This window comes from Tympanuchus pallidicinctus, unplaced genomic scaffold (assembly GCF_026119805.1).
Source record: "Tympanuchus pallidicinctus isolate F22 unplaced genomic scaffold, pur_lepc_1.0 scaffold2, whole genome shotgun sequence".
Taxonomy (NCBI): domain Eukaryota; kingdom Metazoa; phylum Chordata; class Aves; order Galliformes; family Phasianidae; genus Tympanuchus; species Tympanuchus pallidicinctus.
The window spans coordinates 8,629,680-8,649,882 of NW_026294721.1; the positions used below are offsets into that span (position 1 = coordinate 8,629,680).

At 41.1% G+C, this 20,203-nt stretch overlaps 1 protein-coding gene across 6 annotated transcripts in view; it reads left to right on the forward strand.

Moving 5' to 3' along the window:
- Positions 1-20,203, forward strand: part of RGS12 (regulator of G protein signaling 12) — a 279,183-nt gene that overhangs the window by 71,056 nt on the left and 187,924 nt on the right. For 4 of the 6 annotated variants that reach the window (XM_052683081.1, XM_052683087.1, XM_052683086.1 and 1 more), the window contains one exon: positions 8,320-14,555. In XM_052683081.1, coding sequence (XP_052539041.1) covers positions 8,320-8,684 — 365 coding nt within the window. In that variant the 3' untranslated portion in view covers positions 8,685-14,555. Of the gene's footprint in view, positions 1-176; positions 329-8,319; positions 14,556-20,203 lie in introns of those variants that run through there. The other 2 variants (XR_008206845.1, XR_008206844.1) reach the window with 2 other exon arrangements.

The following is a 20,203-nucleotide window of genomic DNA, read 5'->3' on the forward strand; positions in this document are numbered from 1 at the left end:
GTGCTGATAGAGGTCACATATTAAATCCTGAGCATTTACACTGGCATCACAAGGCAGCTAAGAGAGAAGATTTCTTTTAAATGAGTCTTGAAAGAACTCCTGAAAGGAGAGTCTCTTCTGTCTTTGGGTTCCTGGGCTAAACTTTATATTCATTACTTTTCTTATTTTAAACTCAGGCATTTCTTCCCTTGTCCTTAAGAAATGAACTGGTGATTTCAGTTCATTTGTTTTGGAGCGACCAATATAGCAACCTCTTTATTTGGTAATCGTGGGTGAAAAATGAAGGGTTGAATGGGTACTGGAGATTTAATGGTTCTCATTCTCAGAGGTGAGTCCTACGTAACAGTACTGTGAAGCCTAATTAAAATCAATCAATCAATCAATCAATAAGTACTGCTGAGAAGCTTGTGGTGCTGTTACCTAGGCCTCCTTGTGTTCTGGGCACGAAATGACCTATTCCTAAAAGTCACTGTGTTCCCACATAGATGTGGGCCTCTGTCAAATATAATGGAGTAGTTTATGTCCTGTTGCATTTTCCCTTTAAAAATCATGCAGGCTTTTCCACAGTAAATTACAAATATCCTACGTATTGAATTATTTTAGGATTTCCTTTACAGATTTGAATTTTCATGTGTTCCACCCGATATACTCTACTTTCTCTGGTGATTGTGTTTTATTTTTTCTGTCATAGTCACCTGAGACCTTTAAGTAATCAAATGAAGTAGTTTTGCAAAACTAAAATCTCAGTTTCTCTGTATTGTGACAAACTTTTTTTTTTTTTTTTTTTTTTTTTTGAGGAATAAGAAAAACTAGATTATGGAAAACACCTTTCTTCTCTCTTACATCTTGGTGCACACACTAACTCTATTTTACACTATTCTCACTGTTTTACAGGAACTGTAATCTACAAAAAAAACCCTGAATTTATGAAAAAGTTTTCTATTTTTGTGATTTCATGGAGTTTGCATGGAAAGACTATTAAATGATGTATAGCAATCACAATAAAGAATGCTGGAAGCTATCTCCAGTCAATAATCAATTTCTAAAAGGACAAAATCTTTAATAATGGGTGCTTTTTTAAGTGCCTTAATGGTTATCCATTCATAATTTCCTCTCAATGGAAAATGTGGTTTTGATTGGTTTGTTACATTAAAATGGTAGGAGGAAATGAAAAACGGTGACCATGTAATTTGAAGTGGCTTCATTTCAAATTGATACGGCATGCATGCTTGCACTGAAAGTGTGCATGTCAGGTTTATATCTGCAGGGGAGGGGCTGGGGTGTGCAAAGCAGCCCCTTGTGCACAAGTGTTGGGTTGGGGACAACTGTGTGACCCCGCAGGGGTGGTGCAAAGCCAGGCCCGTTGCGGTGAATGTTTCCCTGTAAGGAAGAACTCTTGAGTAGTCTTCATTTGAAGATCGAGAAGGCGAAGTAAATGACAGAAAACAGACAACTTAGGGTTGCAGTGCTCAGGGCTTTTGAGAATAATTTTTCAAACACATCTTAATGCTAAATAAGTAGAGCAAGTATTACTGTAGTATTATTTAGCTATGAAGTACATATTATCAGATCAGCACAAGAACTGTCCTAATTCTAGTTGTGTTACTCAGCAAGAGAAGTATTCTTTACTTTTGAATGAGCCTAGTAGTTCTGGAAAATATCCCACATCAAAAAGTGGGGCTTTCTGGATAGGAAGATTACTTCTGAAATACACTGAAATACAAAAAATGTTGCTGATATCTAGCTGCAGAAGAAATAATTATTGTTGGGTGCAATTGGCTTGGAGTAATGCATTTGTTTCCAAAAGTGTTAAACTACTGATTTAATCTCTCTGGGTTTAATTTTTTAAAATTGCTTAGTGTAGTGCAGGTACTTTAAATGTTGTCCTCCATATCTATCAGTTTTTCCCCGATGGTTAAGCACGTTCCCTATCCAGGTGAGAAAAATGCTTGGGATGAAGTTACAGTTAGAATTGCCTTCCGAGTAGGAAGGTATTTATTTGAGTGGGTTTGAATTGATGGAGCAATTCAAGTGAATAAAAATGTATTTAAAAATCTCTGTATAGATAGAAAATGGGTTGTTGGGTATCATCATTGGGTAATGTCACTGAGAAGCATCTGGACAACGCTCTCAGACATAGTCAGGTTTTTGGGTAGTAGTCCCATGTGGAGCCAGAAATTGGACTCTGTCATCCTAATGGGTCTCTTCCAACTCAGGGTGTTCTATGACTATGTGAAGATAAAGAGCCAGCCAGGAGGAGCAAAAACAGGGTGAGCTTTCTGCAGTAACACTTAAATAGCGTGGATCTGTAAGATAAGGGATGAATTTAGGCCATATACTTGTATGTATAAAACAGGTATTTAATTTATTCTGAAGAATCTCATCTGAAATAGATGAGCAGTATCATCTTTAACTCACTTCCTTTCTTATTGGAAAGAGCTCTGAGAAGCAGGATGGTTATTACCAGCGCGAGGATTTTTCTCCTTGAAAGGGGATGCAGAAATAGAATGCTGGGTGGACTCAGCCTGGGGCTGGCTATTGTTCCCAGTGTCAAAAAAAATCCCCACTGCTCTTCTTCATTATTCACAGAAAGGATGCAGGACATTGTAGTGAAGGAATCGGATAATAGAAGCTGGATTTCTGGGACTTTTTTTGTCTGCTAAACTTTTTGGCTTTAAGGGTAATAAATCCTAAGTGCAATCAGCTTGGTGATAGTTAAGAAGATTAAAAACTCACACATATATTTTCCAGAAGAATGCAAAGTAAGCTTATTTTTGTAATAAGTTCTGTAATAGTGTATGTAACTGATATTTTACATAACTCCTTAATTCATGTGGCATATTTTAGAGAAAATCCAGCAGTGTTTCCTCTGCAAATCAAGATAAGCACAGAAGTGAAAACATACAAGGAAAAATAAGAAGAAAGGGATTATAATGAAAAAAATTACAATTATTGTAACTAATAATTTCTAACAAAGGTGCTTGTCCAGCAGTTAGTTACATCCTTACGGCTATATGTAATTTTATTGAAGGTAATTGGATTTTTGAATCAATATAAAGAAGTATTCGAAGGGATCCAGCAATGCTAAGGGCAGAATCTGTTAATCTCCTTTTAATCAGAGCATGATTAAATGGGAGAATTACATGTAGTGCATGACAGAGATCAATAATAAGCAGAGGAGAAGGAGAATTATGCTAGGAGTAGACAACGGGGAAGTGAGGAAGGCCTTGAGGGATAATTACTTGAAATGCAAGCTGATTTCAGCCAAGCAGCACAATACACATTGTAGAAGGAATTAGCAAATTATCTTGCTGATTGGATAAAAAATTGCAACCTCTCTTTGAACCAAAGGCACACAGGCTAAAACCAGATCTATTCAAAAGCATGACTTACATTTGGACAGTGCAATGAACTTAGTTATTGCTTGAAGTTAAACTAGTAGCCCTGCTGAACCACATCTTAGAATCTCTTAATAGAAAAATAACATAGCAAATGGCAGATTAAATGGACTGATTCATGTTATTCAGTCCATTATTTCCCAGTATATTACTCTCAGCAGTCAATTAAACTGACTTGTAAAAAGAACTGATGGAAAAGCAAAATACTGGAAGATCTCAAAGAGGGATGAATATTGGTAGACTGCTGCAGAGATGTTTCATCATGTCATGCTTGGAAAACAGGAAGTTCAAATTGCCCAGAGTTACTGAGGGCTTGTAAGGCAGTCTGGTTCAAAATTCAGAGCTTTTCAATTTATTTCACCTCAGGCTGCCCCTGGCCTTGGAGTGATGTGTGGAGGTGCCTACCATTGCTGTTGTGAGATCAGCGAACACCGTGTGCCTGCCTTGTTTGTTCTCTTCATTACATGCATCGCTCTGCGTGGTGGCATTCACACCAGCTCCTTTTTCTGTGTTGTGTTCAGTTTTTTCTTTCCAAATAATGCCCTCTGCTACGGTCTTGCGAATTCTTTTGAGATGAGAGCAGTGAAAGAATTTTTGTCCAACCTGTGATTCTAGGGTTAATGCTGCAAATGTATTCCAGAACTTTCCAGTGCACAAGCAAATGGAAGACTAATATGCAGAATGCAGTTACCTTGTAGGATAATTAATTTTTATACCTTGATGCCATCATGGTTTGAGAGTCAGATTTCAAGGCACCAACCATATGATGCAGTTGTTTTATCATGAAATACGGCTTATTAAGTCAAATTTCCTTAGGAAACATTAAGCAAAAGCTGTAGTTAGGAACATTTATATTAGATCCTGTTTTCCTCAGGGATATGGCAGTTAAGAGATGAAAGGAAGGAAATTTTTGAAGGGGAATTTAACCTGCGGAACTCTGAATGTAAAGTATTCTCTTCCCCTCAGAATCACAAATCACTTGACAAACTTTGAAAGAAACATGCTTACAGTGGTAACAGTGCATCAACCAGTGTGGAAATCATTTTTCCACCACTTAAAAGAATCCATAGAATCACAAGGTTGGAAAGGACCTACAAGATCATCTAGTCCAACCGTCCTCCCATTGCCACTGTTATCACAAGCCACTAAACCATATCTCGTAGCTCCTAATCCAGACACAGCTGGGAAGCCTAGCATTTTGAAGTTCCATTTCACAGCAGTTCAGAAGAAGAAGAGAGAGTGCCATTTCCCAGAGCAAAACTGTCCGAGTGCACGTAGCTTAAGGAAAAGGGATGCTCATACTGAAATATTTCATCCAGGGGAACACCTGCTGAAATGAGCACCACAAAGCTCTTTATTGAGTCTTATGGAAAAAAATGATCTCTCTGAGCTAGCACGTGATGGCCTTGGGGCAATTGTACTGGATGAGTGATGAGAGCAAGATCTGCACAGACTCCCAAATTACAGAACGCACCAGTCTATGAATTTGGATCTGTCATTTGAAAATGACTAATAGCATTTGTTGGTGCTATGCTTGTTGGTATGCTTTCAATAGTAGCTCCTGAAAACACTGGTGATTTCTCTTCACAAGAGCTATATGTGTTATGGAATACTTCAAACAGATTCTTATCTGTTCTAAGTCACTGCAGAATCATTAAATGAGCTCATTACATTTAGTTGAAAATCCAATCCTCTCTGTTAGAAGTTGAATGCCTGGGAATATTAATGAGCAGAATATCCTTTTTATCTTACAGTAAAACCAAGAGCCATCTATACAGTAAAAGATTTTGACAAGAAAAATAGTATTTTAGCAAAGCCAGAATTTGAAGTGAAATGATGCAGCTAGATGGAATAGATGTCTATATAGAAATGGGATTGGAACAGTATTTAACATTCCATCATATAAGAAATTCAGTAAGTATGGACTGAAATACGAAGTACACAGAACTCACGTGAAACAACTGCTTGTATTTATTTAAAAAATGATGTGAGTGGAACTGGTTCTAATATTGATCACTGAGACGTGCTGAATTTCAGATCTGATCTAAATTGTCCTATAAGAAGTCAATCATAATTAGAACAGCACCTTGAATATAAATGGACCTAATAACTGCAGCACAGAAATATTATCAGCATTTGCATCCATTGGAAGATGTGGATGAATCAAATCCTAACATCTCCTTTGGAGTTATGGTTATTTTATCCTATTATCGACATCTGATGGTCAGCGTTGCTGAAATATCCAGTTTTCTTGTGATCTCATCTTTGCCTCGAACTTGGCCAGATGCTCCACTGGTGTTAAACTACTTGGAAGGCAATGTCATCCAGTATCTTGTGTAGATTTTACTTAGATCATGAGGATTATTTTATGCAGAAGAACAAAAACTCCCTTTGTCTACATCCGCAGAGGCAGAGGCGGGTTTTCCATAACCTTAATGTTAAAATAGCTTTAAATTAAATGTCAGGAAAGGAGAAATATTGGTAATGGAGACTGGGAGATCAGCCAAGATGCTGCCTGATCATTTACCTTTTGAAAAATGCAGGCCTGTGTGCAGGTCTCCACTTTAGCAGCTTTAAACCAGGTGGAACATATTACCAGGCTCAAATGCACAAGTACTTAGCAGTGGAAACAAAGATTACCAACTGATGGGATTTTGCTGTTGCAGTCATATTGGAAATTGGTCTGCACAACTAAAGCTGTAAGAGCTGGGTTCTGTCCGTTCTGGAGTTAGGTGAAGTGTCTGACGAATCATATTCAGGAAGATGCCATGCAAATCCTGACGAGCTTTTATTACTTGTGCTAAGTGGCCTCGCTTCCTTTGTAAATGTTTTGTTTTGAAAAATTGGGGAAAAAAGCAAGGTAGTACTTTTCCAGTGTAGCACTATTCCTGAAATCACCTTCCTCCTTGGCATGGATGAGCCAAGGTCTTTTCTACCCTGCAAGGAAAAGAGAAATCAGCTTCACAATATTATCCCTCGTAAGTTCTGCATTCTTCTGAACCAGTATTTCAGATGAAGCTCTCTGTGTTTCCCTCCCATGTCTGGTAGTGATTTATTAGATTCTTCAAAAGGATTACTCCTAATAAAGCCATTAGTAGAAAAAGCTGCTCCTAACACAAGCTTATTCCTCATCAGATGAGCTTATGCCTTGTGAAACCCGAGAGCTAACAGTGGCCTCATTTTTGCTTTGTTCCCAATAGGCAACTTGAAAGCCTGGTTGCTCCATTGGCACTGCAGTTCTAAGCCTTCTGTTGGCGTTCCTTATCTGCAGACGTAGAAAGGCCTAGCAGCCAAAGAAATACAGTAACACACCTTCCGTAGTGTTCCTCAGCACGAGTTTCCAGAGATGTTTGCTGAGCCCTGTGAATGCCAACAGGCCTTTGCAGAAACCTTCAGTTTGGTACTGAAGTTGGAGTTCTGCAGAGCTTTGGTACCTTACCACACCATCACTGTTCTTGCTCTGCACTGCATTTTGTAGGATGTGTTCTTAATAATAAGATTGAGATGACTCATGCTCTCCCAGTGCAAACTGTTTGTTGTGATTCATCATTAGTACAGCTTTTTAGAAATGAATATCCCTTCTTAAACAACATGAAAGGAGAGTCAGAGACTTCCTCAAAGGGCACGGAGCAGTCGATTAAAAAGATCCAGATCCCCATTCATTACAGCTCTGTAAGACAAACATTCAAGAGTACAAGAATAGCATTTTACACCACAGCCATGCAAACAGCAGTTAGAGTTAACCTGATGTTCAATTTGCTGTATGGAGAAGTAAACATGAAATGTTAATACAGTCCCATTACAGGTTAGCTGTAATTGCTGGGCTAACAGGTCTGAGAAAGCTTTTTGCCTTCTCTCTGCTGATTTGTTTCTTGGCTGATTTGTTTGGAATTTGATATAATTCCTCTAGATGTGGAAAAAAAACCAAGCATTACTGATGTGGAACATATGAATTATTGGTGGAAGGGGCTGCACTAGCTAAAGCACTATCATAATATTGTATTACTTAAATTTTTAACTTATTTTCATTACATAAAAAGTTTTAATCCTTGAAAAGGCCCTGCAGTGATTTGATTAAACGATACGAAATTGCTTTTTTGTCCTTTTCATCTTCCTCTTTCTCCACATCAAAAAGTCCTCAATAAAGATGATTATATTCATAATTATTAGTTAATTATTTTTCTAGCAAAAACAGCATACAGATCAAGCAGAGAAGATTTTAAAGCCAGCTTTGTCGTTTTGCCTCCTAGTTGATACTCTGCATTTCAGCACAGCAAACTGAAACCTCAAATCATCCTAAATCTCTTAGGGAAAGATTAGCGTCTAGCCAAATAAAATGATATCTCAGCAGGAATCTGGTGTTAGAGGTCAATTCAAACAAGGAGCATTTCCCTTTCTGCCCCACCAGAATTTCTGTATCCTCGTCCTTCACGTTTGGTTTTGCTTGTGTGAGAGTTTTGTTCTAGGTGCATACAAATTTACACCAAGTAGTTATTTTTTAAATGGAATTGTGCTAAATAATGCTAAATTAAGTCAGATCTATATTGGCATTACATATGCCTTTGAGATCTGTTCAGTTTCTTGCTTGATACTTCGGGAGGTCTCCATGTTCATAGACAGAATTACAGAATGGCTTGTGTTGGAAAGGACCTCAAAGATGATCCTGTTCCAACCTCCTGGCCATGGACAAAATTGACAACCTCTGGGTCAGGCACTGGATCAGTTTGACCAGGGCCTCACCCAACCTGGCCTTGACACCTCTAGGGATGGGCGCTCACAACTTGTGATGGGCAGAGGAGCATCTCAGCTGCTGATCTACCTTTAGGACCTCAGAGTAGGTTGCGGTGTAGAAATTGTTCGAACCTGGAAGATATGTAACTCTTCTGTTTTGTGGTTTTTTTGTTTCTAATTCTTCTATCAGGTGCAAACCACAAAAAGAGAAAAGATTCACAGGGGACTTCAGGGAACCCTGGTGAGCAGACTTCTCTCAAAGCAAAGGCCAGCAGAAGCATTAATCCTGCAGGTGTGAAGGAGAGCCTCGGTAAAGAACTGCCTGTGAACAGGATTATTGATGTGGATGGGGTCAAACTGGAAGACACCGGAACACGCTCCTGCGATGACTCTGAAGGGAACCTCAGCTTGGAAGGTTACATCTCTGAACTGAGATCCTGCCAAGGGAGGATGAGGACTGGAGTTTATAGGACATCAGACCTTCCATCTCTGATTGCTGTCAAGAGTGAGAAGAGTAAGGGCACTGAGAATCAGTATAAAGCTACTTTTGTTTAAAATGTCTGCTTTTAATTATGAGCTCTGGTATTTTTGCCTGGCACCAGCAGCACTGGGGATATGCCTTGGGGACATGTTTCTGCAAGTTTTAAGCCTTTTTCAGTACCCGTTGCCTTCAACGAGCCTACCAGACAGTCTGTTTTGATATGAGTTAGAACCTGTAGAATGAGAAAAAAGTATTTAAATGAAAGTATTGAACGATCTGTTTTTGTGCTCATACTGTTTATATATCATTTTCCCTGCGATGATTCTGTTGCACAGCACAATTAAAATAATGATTTCTTGCCCCTACTCTTCTTGTCTTTAGTAAAGACAAACTCACTATAAATTCCCCTACCCAAACTTTTTATTTAAGATGATTTCACTTTAATGTTCTAATGTTCTCCTGGTCTACAGGATTCCCTGTGCTCAGAGACTTTTGAAGTAGAAGTAAAATCAGCTAATGGTGTAAAGAGACTATGATTTTGTCTGGTGGATTATCTGACTGGATCTGGCTGTAAGACATCTGTTACACAAGAAAGAAAAAAGAGGCCTGAATTTCCTGTGCTGGGAATAAATAACATGTGCTCCTGTAGCCAACACTGGTAGTGTTCCCATGGCAGAGAACATGTACTGAATGCGTGCACTGATCACACAGTGGTGAGAGGGCCATCCAGGTCCCTACTGAGCAGTGCTCTTGGTGACTTGGCTTTGGGAGAAGGTGGATTCTCTTCTGCTCATTCAGTAGGCAATTAATTGCCACTCCTTCTTCTTGTCTGTAATACTTTCAGTTCATCTTCTAGCCTCAGGCAGTTCTGAGAAAGAAAAGATATTACTGAGCTTGTTGCTTTCCCACATTCTTCTTTTCCTCTTTTTCTTGAGAAGAGGTTATGAGTTTGGACAAGCAAGAGGGTACATGGAAAGTGCTGGATCTTTGTTCATCTCTGATAGAATATTGAGTGTATATACTGAGATCTTCTGGTGGTTCACTGCTTTGAAATTATTTTGGGACTCAGAAAGTCATATTCCATAGCTCCTGGGCTGCAGAGCCACACAAGGAAGCATTACTGTGACAATTAATTAAATTATTTTTCTTTGTCCCTTCTTGCTAAGATCTACCAAGGATTGTGAAATTTCTGAATAGCAAAGAATACTGGAGACTGTTACTCAGATCCTTAAACTCAAATCTGTTTGTAATATAAGAAAGAGCTACATAGAATTTTACATCAGTAAATATGATTCTTAAAGCTTAAAGCTTTAAATAAACTAAACACTCCAGTGATATAAATGGACGTAGCACCCATTAGCTTTCAAGCCTCAATTCTTTTTTCCCCAAAAAGCGATTCTGTGCTTATTGTTGAGGGAAACCCTTGTTAATGTTGGGCTCAATGCAGTGTGTGGCTGGCTGAAGGATGATGTGAGCTGTGGGAACAGCTGCTATTTTAAAAACTTGCAAGATTAAAACCAGCTTGAGAGCATGGTAAAATCGTGGTGGTGTAACAATGTTGGATGCTTGGGGAATTCGCAATAGCATTGTGAGGCTGTCAGTGCTCGATGGTATCTGAACGTTCTTTGTCGTGGCAGTGAACGAAACGAGCTGGTTACCCGAGCCCAGCTCCCAGTGCGGCCAGGTATCTGTGCCAGGGAAACACAGCTGGCAGCAACCAAAGTTGGAGTGGGAGTGGGTGAACAGGCTTGGGAGCTGATGCAACCATCCCATGGTGTGATGGGCTGAGCTGCCAGCAGAGCCACAGTGCAGAGAGTGCAGGTTGGCTTAGTGAGACCTGAGGATAAAAGGGTAAAGGGGAAATGCTGCTCTACTGTACTGATTGCTCCTTTTGGTCGGTATGGGAGGTTGCATCCTACCGTACTGTTTATCATCCTTACAGGACACACTGTAATACAGCAGTGGTAGCATGGTGACTATGAGAAAATGCTTAAAATAACGATGCATTTTTAAAATGTTTTTCCCATGTTTGTTTCCTCTTATTGTTTTAGTAGTGTGTTGCTAATAATTGCTTGAGATATAGGCCACTTATTTGCACAGACAGGTATCTTCCAGCAAATCAGGAGCTTTGCTCTAATCAAGACCAATGTGAAAGCAGTGAAAGCCAAGAGAGGGCTTGGTGACACGTGACACATTTTGCACTTTTTGTGTCTTTTGGAAAATCAAATCCTGATCTCATACAGATAAAAACTTGAAACTCAGACACACTAATTAACCTCTTTTAATTTAACACTTCATTAATCTCCAGACAGTATTTTAGACGAAATGATCTGTGTACCTACTTCAGTGACAATTGGTGATCAATACTGAATTCAGCTGTAAAAACAGACAGCTGAGGGGTGATCTAAGGGAGTCGCAGAACACTCGAGTGCCATGAGGAGGGTGAACAGGGACAGGCTGTTCACTTTCTTTTAAGACAAGAGCTAGAGGCCTTCTGCTGGTAGAAACCAGGTTCAGCTCCAAGAGGTGGTTCTTCACCCCTGAATATGACACTGGTGAAACACCTTGCCAAGGTGCATTGAGGAAGTAGGAATTTTACAAGGGCAAGTAGTTGAAAGAGATCTACTGGGGTTACCAAATAGGCAAAGCATGTGGGATCCAACAGACTTCTTGAGCTTGAAACCCTTCCACTTGAGGTGGGCAGCTGCATACACAGAGCTCAGGTGGGCACAGCTCAAGGGCACTTGGTTATCCAGCCTTTGAGCAGACTTAACTGCTAGAACTAGTTGGTTAAGTTGAGATAAAGGCACAAAATTACAGCATGGGGACAGTGTATGTTTGCCCATAGAAATTCATACATTTATTTCACGTTTCACAACCTTTTGAGGGCAGATCTTTAAAATTGGTCACTATTTTCTTTCTGAAAGCTGCTGAGCTGAGGAAAAAGGAAAACAAAAAGGCGTTTTTACATTGAGTGCAGCAAACGGTCTGATTGTATTGAGGATTCAAAGGGAATTTGACAGCAAGGAATAGTAATGCTGCTTGAAGAAAAGTGAAGGATGTGGAAGAATGGAGTTTTCTTTAACATACGGAAAAATATTGGCACAATGTCTGGAAGTCCTATAAACGAGGGAACATGGGAAAAACCTTCATCCCTGCACTGCACTGCTATGCCAGCTGTTGACCTATTATTTAAAACAATGACTTCTCAGCTAGGTAATGGAGATTCATTGCTTGGACTTATTAGCTCTCCTTTTCAATATCTGTCAGAAAAGCAAAACTGAGCCTGCAGTAATCAGCTGCTTCAGGTTGTGGAGATAACAAAAATGGATGTACGTGGCCTGTCTCTGGCTAGTGTTGTCCTTGATTTTGCTAAGGATGTTGGCCAGGATTAATTACTACATGACCTAAATCTAATAATTTTATATTGCCTCGTTATCCTGTGATTTCCACTACTAATGACATCTACTCGCAATCAGAAAAGTAGGCCAATTGAAGCTCTCCTAGATAGTGTAATCTGTTCTCTTGCCAGTTATTTCCTAAAGATAATCAACTTTTATGAGGCTTTATTTCCCCTTTTTTTTCTCTCCCAGTTTTTTCCTGTTGAAACACACTTGAGAAGAGTTACTCTTAAGCCCACGTACATGAAAAATCTGATGTTCCCATTCTTTCATGTGGATGTGGGAGATCCACTGACCTATATCAGTTCTTGAACTGCAAAGTGTAAAAAAGGCCAACTTCAGCAATATCAAAATGCACTTAGAAAATCCTGCAGCATTCTAAATTTTATTGGGTATCCCAGTTCTCTCATATTTCACTTGTTGTCATGGCATCTGGGCTTCAAATTGAAGTTGTTTCAGCCTCACAGGCTCCACAACAGCGACAGTCGTCTTGTTTATTGTTTTAAAGGCTCTGTGAAGAATAGAATATATACATATAGGCAAACTCGAAAAGGGACTTCCACCTCAGGATTACTATAGTACAATAGCAGTGCTCCTTGACAAGAGATCTGTGATATAACAGACATGCAAACTAAACCTCTGTGCAATTTCTCTCTTGGGGACTGCGTGACAAATAACTGCTGTTTTATGAAGGCACATAAACAGGCTTTGCAAAGGGACTTTGCAAAAGATTTACTGCTCCATGGGAAGGAGCCAGTACCTGACTGCACTCTGCACTTTCTCATGGCCCTGAAAGTCTACTGGGCGCTATTTCACACCCTTCAGGGATGCCAGGTTCTTCTTGCACTACTTCTCTGCCTGAAAGATTTGGTCTCGTTTCTTGCATTTGCTACCATGTGCATTGTTTTATTCCTCCTCTTCTTATGCCAGAATTTACTTTCTTAGCAGAAAACAGCCAAAAGGAGTGGCTCAGCCAGTAGCTTCCTTGTCTCTTTGGCACAGACATATTTGTGAACCTATTTATCACTGGTAGACAGTGACAGAACAAGGAGGAATGGTTTTAAGTTAAAAGAGGGGAGATTTACATTAGATGTTGGGGGAAGGTTTTTGCTGTGAGGGTGGTGAGGTACTGGCACAGGTTGCCCAGAGAAATTATGTTTGCCACAGCCCTAAATATGTTCAAGGCCAGGTTGGACAGGGCCCTGGGCAGCCTCATCTCATGCGTGATTCAGTGGTTGGCAACCCTGCCCTTGGCCAAGGGATCTGGAACTACACGACCTTTGAGACCCCTTCCAACCCAAAATATTCTATGATTCTATGATTTTATTTTTTAGAATTAGTTTGATTTTCACCACAAAACTGAAATCATTGCTGTAGTTGTTTCTCAGCTGTGGTGCTACTGCTTATATCAACTCCAACACGGCATTGGTAGTGAATATTGCCTTTTGAAATAATCTCTCCTGAGGTACTCTGTGACTGAGAGCCCAGATGCGTGTGTGGTAGTGTGCTGCAGCATCTGGAGTGCAAACACCCAGAGTGCTCAGAGATTTTGGAAGGTTTCCAAAGGCTCAGCTTGAGAAAGCCCCAGCCCAACGGCAGGTCCATTTCAATAGGTGCAAGAAGCCAAAACCGTTGCAAGCCCAAGCCACTCCTCAATCCCCACTGCAGCTCATTGTGCTGGGTTTAGAAATCGCTCTATTTTCTGCATCACTGGGCAGATTTCCAAGCTCTGTGGGAATGTAGAAAGCCCGTGTGACAACAGGGCTGCTCTGTGGATGGTGTGGGTGTTTGCCCTGCAGCAAAAACGAGTGTTACATCCAAATACTTCTGTCATTGTTGGAGCAGCATCCGAAGATTAGCAGTGTGGCATCAGGGTACTGAATAACCAATGGGTTTGTGAGCCCTGCATCAATGCCAATTAAAACACAGGAAAAACTTTCATCAGTCTTACTAAAATACTTCCTTTCTGTAGACTCACCATTATTTTTAGCCAGGTTCCTCTGGACTTTTTTCAGAAGACCATTATCTGTGGCACTGAGGGGCATGTGTTAGTGGGCTGGTGGGATGGGCTGATGGTTGGACTAGATGACCTTAGTGGTCTTTTCCAACTTAATGATTCTGTGGTTCTATAACCTGCTAGGAAGTACTGAATGACTTTGTGTAAGCAGATCTTGCCTGTTTACATTACTCAAAATATTAACAAATCCAATGTGTTACACGTGAACTAACATGCTTTCTAAGTTTCTTGTATGGAAGATAAGAAAATTGTTCGTATTTTCTCATCTTAAGTGATGATTCTGTTGTACAGACTAAAAATGATCTTGTACAGAATTTGATTTCTTGTTTTATTTGTGTTTGTGACTTTAAACTTCTATATAATGACTTTCTAATATGAAAATGCACATTGGACTAATTTCTCATGCGTTGTACTTCCAAAGTATTGAGGAATCCTGACCGCACAATGATGTTTGTAGAGTCTTAAGTGTGTCAAACTCATTTAAAATGTTTACTGTGTATTAGTAAATAAATAATTTATACTCTAAACCTGACAGTGCTTTGTTGACTTCTAATTTCAATGTGAAGGTGAAAAATGAGATTTTTTTCCCCCAGTTGCTCACAGGGAAAAATATCTACATTATGACCATTTCTATATTTATAAACTTATGCTGATGCATTTTAGAGTAGTTGCATTTTGTCCCCATCCACCCCTTGGTGGAGTATGGCTGGACCAGGTAGTGGCACAGAGGATGAAAGGCCGTAGAGCAAGCCCTTGTCCTCTGGGCTCAGCTGCTGGGACCTCCTGACATTTGGACCTAGCAGTTACATATATCAGAGCTTTAATGAAAATATGAGACAACCTGAAAGCAGCCTGCATCTTATTAGAGTTTGCAAAGAAGTCTACTTAAACCTGGCTTACATAAAAGAATTTCTTTAAAAAGAATTGTTAAGAATTTCTGCCAAATATTTATGTACCTTAAAAATAGCTCATCTTTAGGAATTTAATAATAGTGGGTTAGATTTTTAGCCTTTAATTAATTCCTTTTGCTCTATTCTAGCAACATGAAGGGATTGCAATCCTGAGGCAAAGGAGCAGCTGTATGTTTTCCATATACAGACTAGTCCCCCTCTGGCTGCCCTTTTGCAAGAACCAGGGCTGCCCAGGTCTGCAGTTTCTGCATGGAATGATACACTAAATTGTTCTGATCCTGCAGCAGGCACTGCTGAAATAAATGAATGCTCTATCTACCAGGCAGCAAGAGTGGAACTGTCAGTGTCAGTGCACACTAACTTGAATCAGTGATGTAATGATTCTTAAGTGGTTCCCATCTCATTTGTCACCCTTGTCATTTGAGCTTTGAACACTGCCAGAGCAAGGGGCAGCACAGAAATGTGGGTACCAGCAGTAGAAAATAATGACTGATGGGGATGAAACATAATTCTTCCAAGTCTGTGCCAACACTGCATTATCCCCATGACAATCTTGTACCAGTTTTCAGTGATGAAGACAAATTCTACCCCTGTACATACACACAGAGTTGAAACAAGAGCATCTTAAGTGCCTATAGTTCACATCAGGTATTCTTAAGTACTTGGTGCCTGCTTTTCCAGGACACACTGACCTGGATTTTATTTGATTTCCCTCCTCTCTACTCATGATCTCAAAACAGTATATGGCTTAGTTATTATACAACTTCAAGCCTCAAATCTCGAGTAGGTTGAAAAGCAATGAAAGGCCATCTATAAATTCATCTAATTTAAGATAATGCCTTGGAGTGGAGTAATCTTAAATCGAGGCACAGAAATGAAGCTAATGTCTATCCCCATTCCTGTGAGAGAGAACCAGGGTATCTCTTAATGATATGAGCATTTCCTGGGAAGATGAAAATACTTTATAAGAGGAAACTACCCTTTAATTACTATTCTCCTCTATTCACAGACTTGCACAAGCACATCTTTCAGTAGCTATACTATTCTATGAACGACATGAACTCAAATGTCCATAGTATCCACATAACTTCCATCTCTTCCACAACTTTAGAATTTCCAGAGCCAGTCCTATGACTATGATGAAGCAATTCCTGGCTGAGATCAGCCCTCTGTATGCAAAGCAGTTAGCTGGAACTTATTTACAGCCAGGAGAATTGATGACAGTGGGCACATATCTTTGATCTTGACCTCGTTAATTTGAGCGCTGAGTAAAATCTGTGTGTTTATTAGAAAACCCAGCACAACACTTGGCACTGCTGAACTCTCTTGGGGAGGAGGCGAAGGCACAGGCATGCTTATGACAGTCTTCCCTTTGGAAAGTGCTCAATGGCCAAAATGGCTACCACAAAACTGACACCATTGCAGCCTCCTGCAAAATGCTGATTCTTCCATTGCACTTTGTCTGTTTATGTTCCTGTTGCAAAGACACAGGTAGAAAAATATGAAGTTTTGCAGCCATTTTCTACACAGATACGTAGCTAACATCTGCCATAGCCTGTGGAGTCCAAGCTGGAAGAAACCCACAAGAACCATCCACTGAGTCCAGCTCCTGGCTCCATGCAGCATCACCTAAACGCAAACTCTGTGTCTGAGAGCAGTGTCCAAACACTCCTTGAACTCCAGCAGCTCAGGGCTGTGCCCACTGCCCTGGGCAGCCCTTTCCATGCCCACCACCCTCTGGTGCAGACCCTTTCCCTCACCTCCAGCTGCCCTCCCCTGACACAGCTCCATGCTGTTCCCTCAGGCCCTGTCACTGTCACACAGAGCAGAGCTCAGCACTGTGTTCCCACTCCCTGTGAGGAGCTGCAGATGCCATGAGGCCTCCCCTCCCACTCTGGACCTGACAAACTGCAGGCCCTCAGCCACTCCACATACACCTTGCCCTCCAGACCCTTGTTCATCTTTGTGGACCTCCTTTGGATGCTCTTGAATAGTTTTATGTCCACTTTCTATTGTGGTGCTCAAAACTCTGCAGTGCTTCAGGGCTCTTGTTGCCATAAGACATGATGCTCCTCACTGGTACCTGCGTGACTAACAGCACTGGGCAAAGTGTGAACAAAAGTCCAGTTAAATTCAAAGTAATCCTAACAGAGATGATCTGATAGAGCTCAGGTCCCTGGACATAATAAATTATTTGTTTTACCCTAGAGTTAATGCATATATTTGGCTGGGTGGCTTGTAACTTAAATTTCATTCTTCTGGGGGTTGGACTCCGGATGATCTCTGGAGGTCCCTTCCAACCCCTACAATTCTGTGATTCTGTGATTCTGTGATTCTAGATCTCCACTGCTTGTAATGGGATCCTCAGTGCCTGCCTCAGATGTGGATACATATGCAGCATGTCTCTGATGGTGGGGTGAGTATGATCTGCCAGTTTCTCCTGATGTGCGAACAATGTAAGTCAATGACAGCTCAGATTGTTTCTGCAGAAATTACACAGAGCAGCAATTACACTTCTGCAGCAATTACAAGGAGTGGCACAGAGTTTCAGGGAAATGAAGGGAAAAAAGAGGAAACGCAGCAGGGACATTAACCACACTGTACAATCCCTAGCCCAGACCTATTCTTGGGGCTAGCAGTGAGCAGTATACACATTTTTTCTGAAGTTGGGATTTGTGTAGTGCAGAAAGGGCTGCTTGCTGGCAGTGACCCCAGTTTTGTCATTTCATACATTTCCCTGCTTTATGTTTGGGCTGGTTAGGCTTTGTCAGGACCAGAATCTCTATTGCAAGAGATGCTGAGGGTAGAAACATGAAAACACAGAAAGTTACTGTACCCTCAGTACATGTTTTCTGTACCATAAAGCCCAGGGGCACCTTCTGCCTCTGCTGACCTTCTGCCTCTTCCTGATGGAACTCAGCTGGGTTTTCTACCACCAAAGCAAGTTGGGTTTGAGCACTTTTGGCCTTCACCACTCTCTCTGACAATGAGTAACTGCAGCAGTGTGTGAAAGGATGAAGCTGTGGAAAGGTGGTGGCAGAGGAAGGTCTTACAGCAGAAGAGAAGTTTGTGAGTAGTGGGGCTTTTGTATGTAGCAAGAGGCCTTGCTGAAGGGCATCTGTGTACCACACCACCTTTGGTGCATTATGGCACAGACTCTCCCAAATGCACCCTGAGGCATGGTGCTGAGAGCCAAGGCTTGTGTTTCCATGTAAGAAGAAAAGTTCAGCTGAGGGATATAGTGGGAGAGAGAGGAAGTGGGAGGAAGAAGGAAAAAAAGGGATTTCGTGTCAGATGGGGAAAGAAATGGCAACTTTTTGCTGTCCTAAGCAGCTGACTGCTTGACTGAAACAACACCTACCCACATCATTATTAGAAATACCTTCTGGGAAAGCCCCTTAGAGGTTTGCCGCAGGATTTGTGATATAAAAACCCCAGGGAAAGCCTAGGCAAACACTGTGCTCAATTAACATGTTGAAAATACAGGTTGATAAATCCAAAGTGAGCATGCTTATGGTGACACCACAACATCTGAGTTGCCCTGCTGACCCTGGGCAACTGTGGCAGTGAGTGACAGCCATACTCCCTGAGCAGAAGTGCAGGTTTAGTAGAAGACACCTCCATCGTGTGGCTCTGCCTTGTCACCATACACAAAAGGTGATTCTTGGCACGTGAGCTACCTGCAAAGCACCAAGTGAGCATAGAACAAGAAAGACATCTTGTTGCCATAGATATGTATACATGGAAAAAATATGGAAAATACATGCGTATGTGTATATATATATGTGTAGGCTTCCATACAGCCTATTATTAGGGCTGCAATTAGAATGAGCAGAGCACTCTGGATAGCCTCTGCTCTCCATCCAACCATAGGAAATAACCCCTAAGTCAAGGCAGGTTGTGGGGCTGGTATCTTCCCATGGGGCTGTCCCTTACCCCTTAGTGTCACCCCTGCTGTGAAAGGGAGGAATTCAGCTGCTGGAGTGGAGCCACCTCCCCTCACACATGCCTGACTTACAGACCATTTAAAAGAACGCCATGGGGGCGTCTAATATGCTAATGAAGAAAGTGGGTGGAAGAGCAGGAATTTGAGCACAGCTAAAAATGTACATGCCTAACAATTGCAAATCAGCCTCTGCTGAAGTTACCTAAATGGGCTGGCATCAGTGGAAAGTGGGTGCCTCTACACCTCTTCTTGTCAGTTTTCTGTGAGTACATGGCTAAAAAAAAATCATACGCCTCGCTGTATGGACCTGCTGTTTCAGCCAGGGTTATCAGTAAAGGTTTATATCAAAAAGTCCCTGAAAAATAGGTACCTACTTTCCGCTCTTATTCATGCAGTAGGAGGAACAGTGTCTTCATGTAAACACATCCTAGACTGGTTGCAGGCAGAGTATTTTAGATATGCCACAACATCTGGGAGCATGAATAGAACTATTGAAAGTGTCTCTTCTAAAATCTTGGTTAGTTTTTGCAACTGGATCCATATGTTATCTGTGTAAATGAGGATTCTGCATATTGTGGCTTGTAGCACAGCCTTAAATCACTCACAGATTTGTGTGCTTAGCAGTATGAAATCACTGCCTGGTTTCGTTTTTGCAGCTCAAATTTAGCTACTTTATATGATTTCATTTTTTCAGATCAGAACTAATATTTTCTGGATGCATGAAAGAAACTTTGCTAAATACAGCTGCAAATAAAGGCAGGGATCTTTTAGCATATAGATGCAACAGCAATGGCTGAAATGTGATTTTACTGAGCTTGAGGCATTACAAAATCAGAACACACACAGAACAGTCAGCTGAAAATAGAAAGATTGCAGGTAGGATATTGTCTGAGGCTACAGCCAATGCAAGTCCAGGTGTGCCAATAGGAAAAAGTGAAACAGAAGGTTGTGCTCTCAGAGTTGCATTGACATGCTGTTTAGCGGCACGTTGGGGTGCTTGCTGCTGCTAGGAAAGCTATCTGCTGCATTCTGTGTGAAGGTCTTTTGCCTCCTCCTGTTGAGAGCAGGCGACGTGGAAAGACTGTGAAGCACTGGGCTGGGGAAAGGAGACTAACGCAGGAAATTTTGTCAAAGGACTGCACTGCTGGAGCACACCAAGAGCAAGAGGTGACCTCCAAGAGGCAGCAATGATAAAGGGGTGGAAGCACTGGATAAGCAGCAAGATGTGAGGATTTAGCGACATTTAATGAAACCACACCAAGGAGAGTGAGATGGTGGGCAGAAAAGCCACAGGGAGACAACCCCAGAATCCAGAGGC